At 40.3% G+C, this 19,222-nt stretch overlaps 1 protein-coding gene and 1 long non-coding RNA gene across 2 annotated transcripts in view; one reads left to right on the top strand and one right to left on the bottom strand.

Moving 5' to 3' along the window:
* LOC141581415 (uncharacterized) overlaps nucleotides 1-19,222 on the top strand; it is a 578,148-nt gene that overhangs the window by 378,242 nt on the left and 180,684 nt on the right. Inside the window, exon 12 of the mRNA XM_074386828.1 lies at nucleotides 12,257-12,331. Within this exon, the coding sequence (XP_074242929.1) occupies nucleotides 12,257-12,331 (75 nt within the window). The remainder of the gene's footprint in view (nucleotides 1-12,256; nucleotides 12,332-19,222) is intronic.
* LOC141583456 (uncharacterized) lies at nucleotides 4,143-11,037 on the bottom strand. Its single transcript, XR_012516075.1, has 3 exons — nucleotides 10,841-11,037; nucleotides 6,922-7,022; nucleotides 4,143-4,269 (listed from the first exon to the last, which is right to left on the bottom strand). It is a non-coding gene; the product is annotated as an uncharacterized LOC141583456 (long non-coding RNA).

Genomic DNA, 19,222 nt, shown 5'->3' with positions numbered 1-19,222 from the left:
TTTTCCCTTTTCCTGAGTAGCTGTGACTATAGGTGTGTCCCACCATGTCCGGCTTGTCCACTTTCATTCTAAACAGTTTCTTTGCATTTGAGCATCTACTCTTTTTCTCTTTTTTTCCCCAGAGTGTTGCTGTTGTTGTGCAGGGTGGAGGGCAGTGGTGCAATCTTGGCTCACTGCAAGCTCTGCCTCCCAGGTTCCAAAGATTCTCCTGCCTCAGCCTCCCAAGTAGCTGGGATTACAGGTGTCCACCACCATGCCCAGGTAATTTTTTGTATTTTTTAGAAGAGACAGGGTTTCACAGTGTTGGCCAGGCTGACCTCGAACTCCTGACCTCAGGTGATGGCCTGACTTGGTCTCCCAAAGAGCTGGGATGACAGGTGTAAGCCATTGTGCCTCGCCTTGAGCAGCTATTCTTACTCTTCATTCCTTACCTCCAGCTCAGATTCATGCTCCAGTCCCATACATCCAAATGATGACTGCACTGCTCAGATTCATGTTCCAGTTCCGTTGATTCAAATAATGACTGCACACGTCACTCTGCTATCTCACAGTCACACCAAATTTAGCCTGTATACAGTGAAATTCCCCTTCTTCCAATCCAGCTTTCCCTCCTGCCTCAGCTCTCTCTCTCTCCATCTGGAAGTACCACTCCTGCTTCCCCCCAGCATGTGCTGGGCATTCCCAATGGCTGGAGTTCCATGAAATGGCCTGCATTTGATCCAGTGTTCACGGAGAAGTTTCTATGCAGGTGCCCAGCGGAGGCCTTCACCCCTAAGCTCTAGCTGGATGCTGAAGGAGAGGGTACTGCTCTAAGTATCCTTTCTCTCCAGGCCATGTAGTTGACATTCCTCTACCACATGGTTAGTGTGGGGAGGGTCAAACCATCCCAGCCATCTGAACAGGACTTTATATTCTGAATGAGTCTCACCACAGGAATTCTGGGAGAACCATGTAGAGGTAAGGACACAGCTATGGCTTGGCAGGCTAACTAGCAAAGCCCACGTCCAAGTCTTAGTAGTTCCACATTCCTGGGCAATTTCCCGAACAGGCACAAGAGGTCAACAGGAACAACAAAGCATTCAGAGCAGCAGCTCCAGGTCAGAACTGTGGGGAAATACAGCCTGGAACTCAGCTTAGACCTACATTGGAATCTGTTGAGGGAGAAACCAGAAGTATCTCCTGCTGCTTTCAGCAGCAATTATTCTGTGATAAGAAAAGCAATGGCATCATTTTAAAACATGACGATGATTAAACTCTAATATGTGTATTTACTTTGTTTGCATAGGTTTCTCCTAAAAGATCTGATGATAACTTTAGGAACTTTTATTTAGAAACACGGCCATACGCTGTGTAGGAGACCAGTTATTAAAGATGCTTTATAAATAAGAAATAGCTTACCAATGCTACGATTGCAACTGGAGCTGTTAGTTTTGTGACTTTAGAAAGAGCACAGAAATAACTGAAAATGCAGTTGCGTGTGGGATCATCCTCAAAGGATTTCCCTGGAATATTTTCTTGCTGAAAGAAGAAGAAAGTCAATATACATATTCATTCAAGAAAACTTCTTAAGTACTCTTACGATGGGGATGTTAAAATTGGTGCCCACATGTCCCTTAGAATAATCTTGCTGGGATAATATGTCTTTTAGTTCTAAAAATATAAACGGTAGGATCTTAAAATATTTTTGGTTTTGTGTAAGCATAGGTGCTAAGGTGGCCCTGTGGCTATCATATGCCTGAAGCAGGAAGTTTTTAAGTTTTGATAGCATTTAAACAAATTTAACTTTAAATTGTTTTCTAATTCCATTCACAGAGTTCGTTCATATTTGTTAGGACTACTTACAAATATTCTTATTGTTTGCTGCTATAAAAACTTATCTTTTAAAATGACACATTTTGTTATTTGGATGGTATGTTTATTCCCCTTAGTGCACAAATTAAACAAAGCTGTACGTCAGCTCTTACTCCAGTGTGACCAATTTACAACACTCCTTACATAAGATGATTAGACACAACTTAGTGAAGACTTAATGGTGGATGATTTTGACTTCATCATGAAATCAACACAACTTCATAAGACATAAACAGAACCTCAGAGAAAGTGACACTTACTGAAAGTGGATGTATTGGCTCATCAAAAATAGCCAGAGATCTGTTTGCATATCTATAAAAGAGGAAAGTGCATTTAAGAGATTAATTCAGGAATTGTTAATATCTTAGTAAAGTATCTGCTGGGAGTAGGGCATGGAGGGTGGAGGGAGATACTTCTTGTTTGCTTTGGTAAAATTTGTTCACCAAAACAGTTGTTGCCAGTTTTTCTCCTGGATCCTGGCCTTCAGAGGGTTTCTTGACCTGTTATTCATCAACACATCACGTTCTGAACTGGGAAGTCTTTTCTACATTGATGAGCCAGACTTGCCTTTAAATACTCACTCCCGCTAACAGGCAATGGTAAGAAGCTATGTCTATTTTTACTCCTCTAACCTCATGGTGGAGTGGAACACAGGAACATTTTAGGAAGCAGTAGTTGTTGGCAATAAGGATTTTAGAACTTTTTAGAATCCATTAAGATTTCCCAAATCTTTCTTTCTTATACTTTATGTTTGCTGAAGTAGTTTCAGCTACACACTTAATTGCCTTTTCATTTTAAAAGAAGGCAGTCTTTAATGAACTTTACAAACTAACACATTATGTGATTATTTAGGAAACCAGTGGTTTTCCTAATGTGGTCGGTGGACCCCTGAGATTCCCTAGGAGACCCATGATGTCAGAACTGGTGGTTGTTGTTGTTATTATTGGGTTTTGCTCTTTCCCCCAGGATGGAGCACAGTGGTACAAACCTGACTCACTGCAGGCTTGACTCCGTGGGCTCAAGCAATCCTCCTGCCTCAGCCTCCCAAGTAACTGGGACAAAATGTCCATACCACCATGCCCAGCTGATCTTTTCTTTTTTGTTTTTTTGTATTTTTTGATAGATGGGGTCTTGCCACATTGCCCCGGCTGGTCTCAAACACCTGATTCAAAATAATTCTCCCACCTTGGCCTCCTAAATAGCTGGGATTACAGGTGTCAACCACCATGTATGGCCCAAACTGTTCTTACAAGAATACTAATTTAACCTGAGAAGCTGATTGAAAATAAAACACACAAATGATTTATTACTTTTAAAAAGTATTAAGACATTGATTGCTTTCTTCCTGTTCAAGACTTGTAATGACTGTTTAAAAGCAAACGTGGGTAAAACTGATGGTTTCTCAGTATGAATAAGGGCAGTGGTACCGAATTATACCAGTATTCGTTCCACTCTTCACGGCCCCTTGCAGTTTGTATCAAAGAGCATGTTTCACTGAAGAATGTCCTTGATGAAACAGTAAAAATTAATGATGTTACTAAATCTTGGCCTCTCTTTTTAGTATCCTCAGTAGAAAGTTCACATAAAGCGCTTCTGCATACTGAAGTATGGTCATGTTAAAGAAAAGCACTTGTGATTAAATTGTGAGCTGAACAAGCCAATTTTTCACAATACACCATTTGTATCTGAAAGTATAACTGACTGTTATCCATAAAATTAAGTCAAGTGAGTCTGTCATTTCAAGGAAAATAACAAGGATTTGTCTATAATAAAGCTAAAACTTTCAAGCTGAAAATCTCAACTTTGAAAACTCATACGTACTACTGTGAGCTTGACGGCATCTCCATATTTGAAGACATTTTTATAATGGTGGTGATACTAATGAAAGTGAGTTTTTGACACTCTAAGTAAACCAAGTAGCCAATGCATAATATTGTAACAGCCAGTAAGGGGACAGATCCATTTATTGTACAAGAAAGCTCAGTGACTATTAGTGAACGAATTCATTGATATGTACAATCCTCTTATTACTGTTTTAATCAGTTAGCACTTCTGGAGTTTTGGTGGGGTTAAAGAATACCCACAGTAACCTGATAGCTTTATAAATACGCCTCTTTCCTACTATATATTTGCATGAGGGTAGGGCATCTTTTTACTGCTTCTTTCCAAATGAATTGCAAACAAAGACATAAACAAATACACTTTGGAACCCTTAATAATTTAAAAGATTTTTACGAACCAAAAAACCCACAAACGATTTACTGTAGCGCTGTAAAATAAGCACTCTACAGCTTATAATGTCTAGAGTTAGGACCTGACAGCGTGTTGCATATGACACAAAGTGATGAGCTGGAATAAGAAGACAGGTTTCAAAGAGCTCACCTGTGCTTTATGTTGTAACATATTGCCATGGTCACACTGTGGAGAAAAACAAAAGTTGTAAGAACTGATTTTATCATTTGTTAGGTCTGAAGATGTATTTCCAAAGGCGGGGGAGGGAACCCTCTCAGTGGCCCTGGAATCGTGTATTCAAAACAATATCATGTGAGCACTTTTCTTTTGTTTTAGTCCTCTGGCTCTACAGCAAAAACAGGAGAACCAAAATACTACGCAAAAGGCTGATAGAAGACTTGCGTCTGCAGATGGTTCTTAGGTATAAATGATGACATATTCTCCCTGTCATTTGCTCTTCTGCCCATAGAACCTTTCATTCTGTGCAAGTTACTTATATCTATGTGTTCATATGCTTACATTTAGGCCAGACAGTAGTGTTTTGCTTTTTAAGTTGCTAGGCCCTGCATTTCAGCTGATTTAGTACTCACCCATTTGTCATTATTTCCCTAAAAGCACAGAATGAATGTGCTTTATACCAAATAAAGTAATTTAAAATCGCCTATGCATGATTAGTAGAAAATTTATTAGTAAACAACATAACGCATCCAAAAATCGATGACACTTGTAGCTCTCCTAAAATAAGCAGTACTAAACACACAGCGTAACACCACATCATACAATATTAATGACAGGTACTTCCACATTAGTTTAAAGAAAGTATGAATGAACAAATACAACTCTTTGGATGTATGTTACTGTGTTACAAAGACATCCACAGATGTTGTGTGTCAGGAAACAGGGGCTTTTCTTTGATAAGGTCTGTCCTTCCATTCACCCTCAACATTTAAAATGAGGCTGAGAATAATTTGAGAAGGCAAATTGGAGTTGTAAAAAGTAGGCCTTACAACATTATTAGCATCTAAGAGAGATATTTCTATAGTGCTTCCAACAGTGTCATCTCCAAATTATAAGATCACAGAATTTGAAGTTACATGCTGACAAGGACCACCGAACCTCACGTGACACTCCATGCACCGCCCATTTTACAGTTAAGAGAACCAAGGTTTAAGACGGATTCACCCAAGGTCCCTGAACAGTGCTCCTGTGAACTGCAGGTGTTCAGAAAATACCAATTTATGGTATAAATTGAAGCATATGCACACATAGATAGAAATGACTCGCACAGATGAAAGGCTTTATGGGTAGAAAGAAGAGCAAATGACAGGGAAAACATGTAATTTTTATGTTAGAACCATCACTTTTTCACACAAAGGAAGCAGTAGCCTCCACATTTGCTGCACACTGGATCTAATATGGCTCACTTCTTCCATTGAGAACAATGCTCTACTAACCATGAAATACGTTTTTCAAAATCTTTCCTAAAAGCCAATTTTCTGTATTAACTTGCTCAGTAAACCTTTCTTTCATCAAAAGCAAATATACCAAATAATCCCTTCTAAAACTGGAGAGTAAATTAAAACTTACTATGCTTCAAAAATAGACTTCTAGTCCAGGCACGGAAGCTTATGCCTATAATCACAGCATTTTGGGAGGCTGACTTGGGTGTATTGCTTGAGCCCAGGAGGTTGAATCCAGCCTGGCGAACACGGCAAAACCCCTTCTCCAAAAATATATATTATTTTGTATATATATTTCAATTTTTAAAAAAATCTTGTAAAATTTAGACCACACTGAAAGAAAAAGTAGGACTTTCACTTGTTTGAACAAGGGCAAGCTTAAAAACTACTTTTGAATTGCATACTGAGACATTAGAATCTTTTGAAATCAGAAGAAGTCAGGGACTCTAGCCAAGAAAGAGTGGCTTTTTACTTAGGACTGAATACAAACATTAAGTGATGCCACCATACAGATCAAAGCTCAGGGCTTTAGACACAGGTGAAGTCCAGTTCTTGCTGAAACAGAATTGGATCTCAATTATTGTTATACATGAGAGAGGAAAGTCACATTATTAGGAGTATTAATGGCCATTTTTGATTAAAGTAGAAGTTACTAACAAATTAGCTTAAAACTAGTACATTAGAGACAAACTTAAGCTTGTAACTTAGTCGTGTTTATAGACTGGAAAGTGAAGTTAGGGATAAGGACATTAACATTCTGAGGTACCACTTGTCAAACTGTTTTCTGAATATCAACACTCATAATGGAAGGACATGTTAATAATATTTTTTGGACATCTCCATTGGAGCTGGCTTTTTAAAACAACTTGAAGCCATCTGTCAAGGGTGTTGTGAAAGGGCATCTCTGATTGTGGCCTATGATGTGCTGGTGCATGATGGGAAAATTTAAATGCAGATACACTACGGTGCCACTGGAGGACAAGCTGTTCCTTCTTCCAAGAGTAGTTCCCAAAGTAGTGCCCATCGTGCTAGGCCTATGGCCCATAAAGAACTACTAATTTTTCCTAGAAACATCCAATAAAAAGCACCTCTCCTGCCCATTAGGTTCAATACTGTCATAACAGAAATGCATCAGATAAAGAGCTGTGATTATTCTGGGATGGCTTATTTGCTAACTGGCTTTCCCTTTTACCACACAGTGTCTAAGATTAAAAAAATTCATCCTTAGGTCCTGAAAAATCCATATATCATTGACATCAGCTTCTTCAACTGCCTGCTGAAAAGGGCAACCAAATGGCTGAACTAACAGCGGATGGCCGGGATGCTTTTAGCATACGGGGGTCTGTCACTCAGCCCTTGGCAACCTCGTTGTACTCACCATCCTAATATTTGGCTGAGATCAGGCTTGCTGACTGTGCTGTTATCCAGGAGTATGGTGGAACACGAGCTGTATTTTCTATCAAGATGCCATGGAGGTATCTGAAGAAGAAGGAAGATAGAGAAAGACATCACAGTAGGATAAACTTACCAAAGTTTGGGTTTTTTCCCTTTGTCACAATGTCAAACAATAAGGCATTAAGGTATTTTTTATACCCCGTGACCTGTCCGAGTGTGGTATCATGTGCAGCTCTATGGGAAACTCATTGGAGGCTCTCGTCACAGATGATGTTTGAAAAATGGGTTATAAAATGCTGCCCTTGATATGACACTGATCATCAAACCTGGCAAGCCACTATTATAAATTCCCTTTATAAATAATGGGAAACATTTATAATGGAATTTCATGTTCTTTTTCTGATGCAGGAAAAAGCACTGAGATTTTCTATTTCTGTTATTCATTAACTGCAACAAAATATCATACATTAAATAATATTGACACAAGAGCATTTGATTGCAGTAAATGAAGACCTAATACTACATTTACTCCCTTACTAATCCTTAATGTGTGCATTCAAGAGAGAGTGCGATGGAACCAGTGTGTTAGAGCCAGAGAGTGTGCGTGCCAGAGCTGCTCAGTCACCAAACAAGTGAGGGGCCATAGGTCTCCCTGGGCCTGTTTCCTTGTGGGAGGATGGAAAAAGTACTGCTTTTAAGACTCTCTCACATCCAAAAATCAGATGATGAAAACGACTTTTGGAATGTAACTTTCACTTCATGTTTACATAAGACTGCTATGACACTACTCAAATGAGAACTGAGAATACTCTCCATTCATTTCAAAAGTTAATTGATTTCATTCTTTAAGTTATTTGATGCACATTATGGCACATTCCTGCCTCACTCGTGCTGCTCTCTGTCTGGAATATTTATTCCTTTCCCCCTTGTCCCAGCAAGCTTGACCTCATCCACCTTCTGGGATCCTTTGCCTGCAGCCACACCACAAAACATTTCTGTTTTTGCGTACTCATCAGTCTAATTCACTGTGTGTTACATGCTACAATTGCCTGCAGGGCATCCCCCTCATGAGAAAGTGAGCCTCTCCAGGAGAGGGAGAACCCCTTCTCTCCTACCTGCAGCTGCTTAGCACAGAATGTGGGAGAAATTAAGGAGTTCAATAAGAGCTTGACCAATATTCAAGTCAGTTACAGTTTGGAAAGTAAATCTTCCTACAGATACAAATGAGTGAAAATTCATTCACAGTGCTATCAGAGATATGACAGTGAACCTTTTGAACCCTGTAGAAAATCAACTATCTCTAAAACACTTTCAAAATATCTATTCATTTGTTGAGAGTGCGATAGTCAATACGGAAACTGCCTCCATTATATTAAGTAAATGTTCCTGCTGGGCAGGTGAGGTGGTTTACTCCTGTAATCCCAACACTTTCATAGGCTGAGGTGAGTGGATCACACGGTCAGAAGTTCAAGACCAGGCTGGACAAGATGGTGAAACCCCATCTCTACTAAAAATACAAAAATTAGCCAGGCGTGGTGCTGGGTGGCTGTAATCCCAGCTGTTGAGGAGGCTAAGGCAGAAAATTGCTTGATTCCTGAAGGCAGAGGTTGGAGTGAGCTGAGACTGTGCCATTGCACTCCATCCTGGGTGACAGATCAGGACTCCATCTCAAATTTACAAAAGGGAAGTGAGAGAGAGAGAGAGAGAGAGAGACAGAGGGACAGAGAGAGAGAGAGAGAGAGAGAGAGAGGGAAAGAGAGAGAGAGAAAGTGCTCTTGTCTAAAAATAATCCCAGTAGCCAAATGCCAATCACCAAATAGTTGAAAAGATCAACAGCTTTATTTAAAACCACAAAATACTGATTATTTTAACTGGAAAAAAAAATAACTCAGATGAGTTTTCTTTCCTCCTCTTAATATGCTTGTTTGCATCATGTTATCACACTGTTCCATTAGGGTCTCTCGCAAACTCATTAAAGACACAACAGGGTTGGATCTACTACTAATCAGCCAGTATGAAAAAAAAGGCAGGGTACAGAGAAGATCTCGTGGTTGTTTATAAACCTAAGCTGCATTTAAACATTGCTAGTAGCCAACAATCCGAAATGTCCATAGCGTCCAACAGCATTTTGCTGCTTTAGATGCTTTGTACTGCAAATTCACTTCTTTCTTAACCAAAATCCAAGATGTTTTTGAACAACATTACTATTTGAAGGACCAAATTACCCTTTAAGATAGAAATGTTTTAACTCCAGCAGAACTCTTATGTTTCTTAAGCTATTCTGTGATAGATTACATTAACAGTGTTATGTGATTATATGTGTATACTTTTGTTGTCTCAAAAACAAATATGGCATAAAAAATAAAAATGGACTGATTCCGATACTTTCATTCAAAGGGAAAGAAGGTATCCCTTAATGTCACTACTGTTGAGGTAGTGCAGCGTAATACTTTAAAATAAGAAAAGTCAATTCTGAGGAAAATTCCATACATGAGAATAAAAATAACAGGAATAACGCACCAAAACACAGACTAATTGGTACAGCCTCAGGTGAAATCTGTCCCGGTTTTTTTAAATTAAAATTTCCTATCACTCACTGTGACCTCCACCTTCAAGTTCAAGCAAGTCTCCTGGCTCAGCCTCTCGTGTAGCTGAGACTACAGGCATGTGCTACCATGCCTGGCTAGTTTTTGTATTTTTAGTAGAGATGAGGTTTCACAATGTTGGCCAGTGTGGTCTTGAACTCCGGGCCTCAAGAGATCCACCTGCCTCAGCCTCCCAAAGTGCTGGGATTACAGACATGAGCCACCACACCTGGCCCTGGAGATCACGGTTTTCTCCCCACTTTTTATGACATGTTTTAGATGTTTTTAAAATAATTAATGACTTTTAGCTCACTTGAAAATTTCCAACACTTTGTGTGCTAACAAAATCGGCTCCATCTATGTTGCACAGCAATGGGATCACATGGCAGGTACGGAGTTTGAATAGAGTTATTACACAAGGCCTGAGTGGAAAAGTGTAATGTGCTTATAATAGATATAACTAGAAAATTGTCTGAATTAAGGTCATAATTATGTTCCATTAAACTTAGATTTACACTTACATATAGGTTCTAAATGTGGGTTAAATATGATGGATTGACCACAAATTTATTTTCTCTTCCTTCTGAAATGTCACGAGAGTTAGTCGTAAAATAAACATTATACACAGAATCAGGAGACAGGATTGACAGCAGATGATTCTGAGTCAATGTTGCAAGGTGGCAAGCAGATAGAGGAGTGGTAACTGACATAAAAGCACAACCCTGGTGCCCACAGGGAGTGACCTGAACAGAATCAAGCAATCCCGTGTATTTTGAAGAACCCAACACAGTCTCCGAAATCATAGCACATGGTACCTGGGAAGGTAGGGTGAAACACAACAGAGCCAGCAAGGTCAATAGTAAGTCTGTGGTTAGAACCGTAGGTCCACCTATCCTCTCATCTTAGAAGGAATGTGGATGTGTATTCCCTGGATATATTACACCTGAAGGTTTCTGAGCTCAGACCCACCAGGGATGAAACCTGGGAAATGGGAGAAAATGACACACACACAGGGAAACTCAACCTTGCTTCCCAACCCTGCTTCCAGAAAACCAGCAGCCATGCTTGCACCGCCCAGGCAATATCACAACCAATTTAAATTTAACTTAAAAGTCACACAGCCTTAAAAATGGGCACAGTAAGTTAAAGACTTTCCTGCATAAATCTAACACTTAGGAAAATAGAAAAGAGTTAGAAAATTCACCTAAAAAGGATCATGCTAACAGCACTGGGTCCCTGTTACATTTCTAAGGAATCATGACAGATCGACTTTTAATTTAAACAATTAATTTCTTAACTTTTTGAAAGTTTACTCACAGAATATATGCGAAAGCTTCTCCTCTTTTCTTGCACTAAAAGTAAAAATATAACTAATCAATTTTGGTATAATAAAATACCATAGAATAAAAGTAGTTGCTAGTTATCATCACTATATAAAACAAGATACATCTGATTATCGCTATATAAAAAATCAATTAAAAATTTTAATTTAAACAAAATTTAACATTTAAATAATCTGGCATGATGAATCTCTGAGTGTAAAATCTGAAAACACAGTTTTACTTCTTAACACATATTCTATTACTTTCAAATGAAAGAATCCCCGTGTAGATAAGGAAAGGCAAAACAAATTTGGGAATGTCTGTGATTACATTTCAACATCGGCCGTTGAAATGTAATCCCCAGGGTTTGAGGTGGGGAAGTCTTTGGATCACGGGGGCAGATCCCTCATGAATGCGTTAGTGCCATCCCCTTGGTGATTAGTGCGGTCCTGCTTTGAGTTCATGGAGGAACTTTTTGGGGTTTTGTTGTTGTTACTGTTGTTGGTTTTCTTCTACTTCCGTACATTCTATGTGTGAGAAGCCCATGGCTCTTGGAAGAAACTGAGAAATTTAAGAATCCTAACCAGAAATTACTAGCTCAAGTCAGACAAAGTCCTCGCAAACTATGAAAATGTACGTGAACGACCCCTTTTTCTTGTGCTGCATTAGTTCTGATGTTATTCTAGAACCCACAGTTCTTGTATTCTTGTCGTTAAAATTAACTGAAAAACACGGGGTATGGCTTTTTGAAAATAGAGTAAGATAACAGAACATTATGAAACATAAGCAACAGTACAGAAAAATCCTACAGTTCTAATTCTCATCCTAAAACAGGCAGGATATGGAAACTTTACACTAGTTTCACACACTAAGGCTAATATGGAAAACAGCACAGGGCATGTTACGTTTCTATTACATTGCAATGAAAAAGTTGTGGCATCCACTTGGATGTGACTGTGGTTAGAGCACTGTGAAAAAGGAGGCCAACATCACAGATCCAATCTAGAACAATGGATTCTTTTGATTTGCTGCAGTGAAATCCAAGCTGTGGCCTAAATCCTATCAGTCATTATTAAAACATACTCTTTAGAGCAAGGGAAAAATGTCAAAGACGTATGAAGAAAAAGGCATAAATCCGTGACTACTACACTAAATCATGTGGCCAATTAATTGTGTTGGTGAAAATGTCACCAAATGTGTAAACACAAAGTCTGTATGTTTCCAAAAACAGTGACAACTAAAGGAAATTATATCACATGTGAAAATAAGTAAATCTATGAAAAGTTGAACATTTTTAACTAATATCTGAGTTTCTCTAAATACTCTCTGTTATATACAAGACAGAAAATGTTTAGGTTTTCCTTGAAAGCAGAAATAATATTGTCTTACCACTCATTTGATACTTTCTCAGGAAGAGTGTGCTTGCCCTTGGACGGACAGAAGCAAGACCTGTAGAGGAAGAAGAGGAAACACTGTCATAAGTGAGGTGAGTACAAAAGATTCTTTTTAAAGCGACATAGCCATTTTAATCACTTTTACAGTCTTGAGAAAAGCTTTTAGTAATAAATGTCAAGAAAATAAAGGCACCAATGTCCCAATTCCACTGGAGAATACAAAAATCACAGAATCTCTGCATGCATGTGGAGTAAAACCGGGCTGGGGCTGGAACTTCTTTTTCAACCTTGCACCTAAATAAACGGATGCAACGTTCAGATGAATCACATATATGCCCTCCTCCCTCTACTTATCAAATATAACCACCTTCCTCTAGGCTGCTATTACCAGCACATTTCAGGGAAAGTCTCAAGCAGGAAGAGATGCTGTGGTCAATTCCTGTGGTCAGACACCAGCTCAGTATTTCAAATGTCTTAAAACAAAGAGCTGTCTTGGGCAAAAACAATTTTTTAAACAGACAAAGTCTCACTCTGTTGCCCAGGCTGGAGTGGTGCAATGGTGAGATGGAGCCAGCATAACTCCCTGAAGGCTCAAACTCCCGGGCTCCAGAGATTCTCTTGCAGCTGGGACTGTGGGTGTAAGCCACCATACCCGGCTATTTTTTCACCATTTTTTTGTGGAGACAGGGTCAAATGAGACATACTTGTAAATGTGTAATAAATCCTCAAAAATGAAATGAAGAGTCTATTTTGGGCTGTCATCAAACACTACCCATCTTCTACCTGGTGTGTGAAAGCACTCAGAGGCTTACTTTACGCCACCAAACAAGGACTTTCAAAAGTCCTTTCATGCTTTGTGTATAAAGGCAGAATTCATTCATATACTATCTTTGTTCATTCTTTCACCATTTTTTTTTAATATTCTGAGAGAACGATATCTTTCAGCTACAAAGTCACATTCATCATGAAACTTAATTATTCTAACGTTTAAATAAATTAAGAGACCAACCAAAGTAAACAGAAGAGCTGTAAGACACTTGCTCTACAGCAATGAAATCTGTAGCATGCGTTTTCTATTTGGAAAACTTAGCTTTCATCCAGCCTGGGGCTGAGAAAGGGGCCACAACTGGGCATTGGGGTAGGGAGGAAGAAAGAAACCACCAGATGCAGCAGGGAAAAAGCATGAAGGGTGGGGGCAGGCACGAGGCAGGGCCAGTCCTCCTACCTGGTGCATGGGCCTGGGAAAGCTGGCTAGGGCCACGACGGAGGAGCCCGAGGCTGTGGATGCCTCGGGGGGTTCGGGGGAGGAATGAGAGCTGGTATGAGTGTCAGCCAGAGGCGTGCCTGAGGGCAAACAGCATCATTCATTGCCTTACCTTTGGGCATCTCCTGGTCGCTGACGTGCTGCAGGTCATGGCCGTCACCGGCTCCCAAATCCCGCAGGGCAGGCTCCACAGCAGTACGGTCTGGCGCTTTCGCCACCTCCCTCTCATTGATGTTATGGCTGCAGATCGGTTCTGCCCAGTGCACCCTGTGCTGGCTCTGCTTGGGTCTGGCATTGGGGAGCACCGTGATCTCTCTGCCCGGCCTCTGCTCCTCTCTGCCTTGGTCTGCACTTGTGCTCGACACTGCCTCATCGAGGTCATAGCTGCCGGACACCGCCCCACACAGCCAGCATGGGCACCAAATGGGTCTGGCACCGGTGTTGGACTTGTTCCTTCTGTGTTGGCCTGGACCTTTGCTTGCCACCGCCCCATTGATGTCAGAGCTGAAGGACAGATCCTCAGGGCACCTACGCAGACCTCGCCTGCGTCTGCCTCTGGGGCACAAACAACAACTCAGCGTGTTCCCCATGGGGCACCTTGGGTGCGCTCCAGCAACTTGGACCTTCCCTTGCCTCCCGGTCCGCACAGTTCAGCACTTCACCTCTTTGAAACACAGGCACGCTGGCAGGGCCAGCCCCTGGCTAGGGGGCCGCACCCCACTGACAGCTCACTCCCCGCCTCAGCTGCCTCCCCTGAGATGACTGGTCTGAAGGGAACCTGCTTGATTTAAAATGGGTCTAGATACAACAAGCCTGAGAGCGGAGATTTCGGAGAAGACAGCGCAGAGGGAGTTCCTCCTTCCAGTGTTTTCTACCAACTGAAGGAGGTTGCCCTACCAACCTGGTGCCCAGGAACCAATCAGGCACAGTCTCCTCCACGAGGCGCCCTACCCACATTGTGATGGGGGAGCCCAGGCACGTGGCTCACCAGGCCCCACCCTGTTGGCAGCCCCGCCCCTACCTTTCATTCATTGCTGGCTGCTGGGAGCTTTCAGGTTGCTCCACTGTGATGACGTTCCTAGAGATCATCACCTTACGATGAATTATATTAAAATGACTGTAACCCTAGTGAATGTTTACTGAGTGAATAAATTCCGTATTGTTTCCACAGCATGAACCAAGACCTTGGGCTGCCATGGCGTCCTGGGGCTGAATTGAACTCTGGCAGGGGCAGTCCCCTCACTCTCGATTGATCAGAAGGCTGCATGTGCTCTACATGTTAGAAGTAACCCTGTGAACTGGGACGTCCAGACTCCAAATGATTAGTAACATTTGCTTTGAGTTTTTAAAAAAGCTTTATTCGTCTAACAGTTGGGTTATTAAAAGGTATCTCCGTAAAATAAGGCACTTTGGCTTTACTTTCTATAAACAGTTTCATCGAACACTGACTGTCACATCAGAAATCAATGTGTTCTGACTTGTCTGTGTTATCTGCAGAATCAGTTTTTTTTATCTTCAATTAGTCTTAGTGTGGTATGTAACAGAATCAAATGTTTCTAGTATCTCAAAAGCATGTTCCCTATTTGATTATTTTTTCATAGAACCCAGGTCTCGCCCTGTTGCCTGAGCTGGTCTCAAACTCCTGGCCTCAAGCAATCCTCCTGCCTCAGCCTCCCAAAGTGTTGGGATTATGGGCGTGAGCCAGCACACCAGGTCTGAAAATCTGTTTCCTAAGGAGTAACGTAGAATACATAACATCCTTAAATATACCACAGCCTTCTCCAACTAAGCCAAATTCTTTAAAAGTTCTATAATATTTAAGATTCAGTTTACTGTATTTCAACCTCCCCTAGAAACAATGTATTAAATCTTAGAATGCCCGTGCCATAACCTCACTTTTATGACAATTAGCGAAATATTTCATGAGCTTGGTAGAATAACTTGAAATGAAGTGGTAAATGAAAAAAATTAAAATACATATCCTGCATTTTATTCAATGATGTATGTCAAAGATAGTAACCTACACTAAAATATCGAATTCAATTAGAAGATGTCTCAAGCCACAAGATTTAACAGTAAACAACATTGGGTCTAGGTAAGAATCCCCAGCTGGTTCTGGGAAGCTCTGGCCCTGTGTGGTACTATGCAATAAAAATAGCGTCTCTTTTCACATTCAGGGTTGGCTTATCCCTGAAGGTAGGATGGAGTCAGTGTCACTGCACCTTCATGACCCATCGTATTTACCACACTTTACATTTCTTTCCTAAGATAAATACACATGTTTTTTGGAGAAGACAGAGCACTACGTGATATGAAATACTAACCAAATAAGCACACAAAGAAAAACACAGATCAATAATAAAAACATTCAACTGCTGAAACACAGAAACATTAAGACATCTCAGTTTTCTTTTCCCAATGCTTGCAACACCCCCATCCATCACCGTATGAAAACATGGGAAACAGCACGTAGTATGACATGGGAAAGTTACATCTCGACACCATGGAAAACAGTTTTGGAGCTCAACCTTAATTTTCTACAGTTTCTAGCCTAGTAGCCAGTAGGTATTTTTCCCGATCCTCTCCCTCCTTCCAGTCTCTACCCTCAAGTAAGGACTAGAGTGTGTTTTTCTTCTATATGTCTTCACATCATTTAGCTCCCACTTATAATTGACAACATGTGCTGTTTGGTTTTCTGTTTCTGTGTTAGTTTGCTAAGGATAAAGACCTTCAGCTCCATCTAGGTTTTTGCAAAGGACATAGTATTATTCTTTTTCCTAACTGCATACTATTCCATAATATATACATACCAAATATTCTTTATTCAGTCTACCATTGAGAGGCATTTAGATTGATTTCACCTTTCCTATTGTGAATAGTGCTGTAATGAATATACACGTGCATGTGTCTTTACCACAGAATGATTTCTATTCCGTGGGGTATATACCCAGCAAGGCGATTCCTAAGTCGAATGGTAGTTCTGCTTTTAGGTCGTTGAGAAATTGTCACACAGTTTTCATCAATGGTTGAACTAATTTATCCTCCCACCAACAGGACATAGGTATTCCTTTTTCTCTAAAATATTGCAGCATCTGTTATTTTTTGACTTTTTAGTAATAGGCATTCTAACTGGTGTGAGATAGCATCTCATTGTGATTTTGATTTGCATTTCTCTAATGGTCACTGACATTGGGCTTTTTCTCCTATGCTTGTTGGCCACAAGTATGTCTTCTCTTGAAAAGTGTCTGTTCATGACCTCTTTTCACTTTATAATGTTTGTTTTTTCTTATAAATTTGTTTAAGTTTCTTATAGATGCTGAACATTAGACTTTTGTCAGCTGTGGTTTGCAAAAAATTTTCTCTTATTCTGTAGGCTGTCTGTTTATTCTGTTAATAGTTTCTTTTGCTGTACTGAGGTTTTTAGTTTAATTAGATCCCATTTGTCAATTTTTCCTTTTGGTATCTTCATCATAAAATCTTTGCCTCTGTCTATGTTGAGAATGGTATCGCCTACATTGTATTCCAGGATTTTTACAGTTTTGAGTTTTACATTTAAGTCTTTATTCCCTCTTGAGTTAATTTTTGTAAATGCTGTAAGGAAGGGGTCCACTTTGAATCTTCTGCATATGGCTAGCCACTTATCCCAGCACTCTCTATTGAATAGAAAAGAATTTCTCCATTGCTTGTTTCATCAGTTTTGTCAAAGATCAGATGTTTGTAGGCATGCAGCCTGATTTCTGGGCTCTGAATTCTTTTCTATTGGCCTATGTGTCTGTTTCTGTACCAGTACCATGCTGTTTTCGTTACTGTAGTATAATCTGAAGTCAGGTAATGTGATGCCCCCACTTTTGTTCTTTTTGATTATAATTGCCTTAACTTTTCAGTCTCCTTTTGAAATTGAGATGTTACAAACCATTCAAAATATCAAGGAATCCAGGAGCTTGTTTTTCAAAAAATTAATAAAATAGACTACTAACTAACCTAATAAAGAAAAGAGAGAGTATCCAAATAAATACAATTAAAAACAACAAAAGGGATATCGCCACTAACCCCAAAGACATACAAACAACATCAGAGTATATTATGCACACCTGTATGCACATAAAATGGAGAAAAATTTAATAAATTCCTAGGACATATGCACCCTACCAAGACACAATGAAAAAGAGATTGAATCCCAAAAAAGACCAATAATGAGCTCTGAAATCAAGGCAGTAACCGTTTATCAACCAAAAAAAAAAAGTCCCAGGGCTAAATGGGTTCACATCTGAATTTTACCAGATGTATAAAAAAGAGTTGATATCATTTCTGCTGGAACTGTTCAAACAGTGAGAAGAAACTCTTCCCTAACTCCTTCTACAAGGCCAACATTATACTGATACCAAAACCTGGCAAATATACAATGAAGAAAGAAGATCTCAGGCCATTATCCTAATGAACATCGATGATAAAATCTCAATAAAGGCCAGACGGGTTGGCTCACAGCTGTCATCCCAGTACTTTGGGAGGCCAACGCAGGTGGATCACGAGGTCAGAAGATCAAGACCATCCTGGCCAACATGGTGAAACCCCATCTCTACTAAAACACCAGAAAATTAGCTGGGTGTGGTGGCGCACACCTGTAGTCCCATCTACTCGGGAGGCCGAGGCAGGAGAATTACTTGACCCTGGGAGGTGGAGGTTGCAGTGAGCAGAGATTGTGCCACTGCACTCCAGTCTAACGACAAGACTGAGACTCTGTCTCAAAAACAGAAAAGAAAAACCTCGACGATATACTGAGAAACGAAATCAGCAACACATCAAAAAGTTAATCTACCATGATCAAGGAAGCTTTATTCCTGCAAGGCTGGTTCAGCATATGCAAATCAATAAATGTGATTCTCCACATAAAGAGAACTAAAAGCAAAATCCAGATGGTCATGTCAAAGGATGCAGAAAGGCTTTCCATAAAATTCAGCATCTATCATGTTAAAAATCCTCAAAACACTAGGCATTGAAGAAACATAGCACCAAATAGTAAGAGCCATCTATAACAAACACACAGCCACCATCATAGTGAATGGGCAAAAGCTGGAACCATTCCCCAGAGAACCAGAACAAGACAAGGATGTCGATTGTCATCCTATTCAACACAGTACCAGAAGTCCTGGCCAGAGCAAGCAGGCAAGAGAAAGAAAGAAAAGCCATCCAACCAGGAGAGAGGAAGTGAAATATCTTTTTTCACAAACAGTGTAACAATATGATTCCATACCTAGAAATCCCTTCATTCCCTGCCCAAAGGCTCCTAGAACAGATACATAATTTCAGTTGAATATCAAGTCTCAGGATACAAAAGCATTGTACAAAAAGTGGCATTTTTTCTCTCCAAGGTTATGGAGAAAAAGGAACATGTATATCCTGCAGGTGGGAGAGTAAATTAGTTCAACCACTGTCAAAAACTAGGTGGCAATTCTTAAATGGTATTCCTCAGTGGCATTTCTATACACCAACAATGTCCAAGCTGAGAGCCAAATCCATTCTGCACCCCCACTCGTAACAGCCACAAGAAGAATGAAATACCTAGGAATACAACTAACCATGGAGGTGAAAGATCTCTACAGTGAGAATCATAAAACATTGCCGTAAGAAATCGGAGATGATGGCTGGGCACCGGAGCTCTTGTCTGTAATCCCAGCACTCTGGGAGGCCGGGGCAGGCAGATCACCTGAGGTCAGGAGTT

Source organism: Saimiri boliviensis, chromosome 1, assembly GCF_048565385.1.
Source record: "Saimiri boliviensis isolate mSaiBol1 chromosome 1, mSaiBol1.pri, whole genome shotgun sequence".
Lineage (NCBI taxonomy): Eukaryota > Metazoa > Chordata > Mammalia > Primates > Cebidae > Saimiri > Saimiri boliviensis.
Note: the sequence above shows the minus strand (reverse complement) of the source record. Positions and strands in the feature narration are given on the sequence as shown.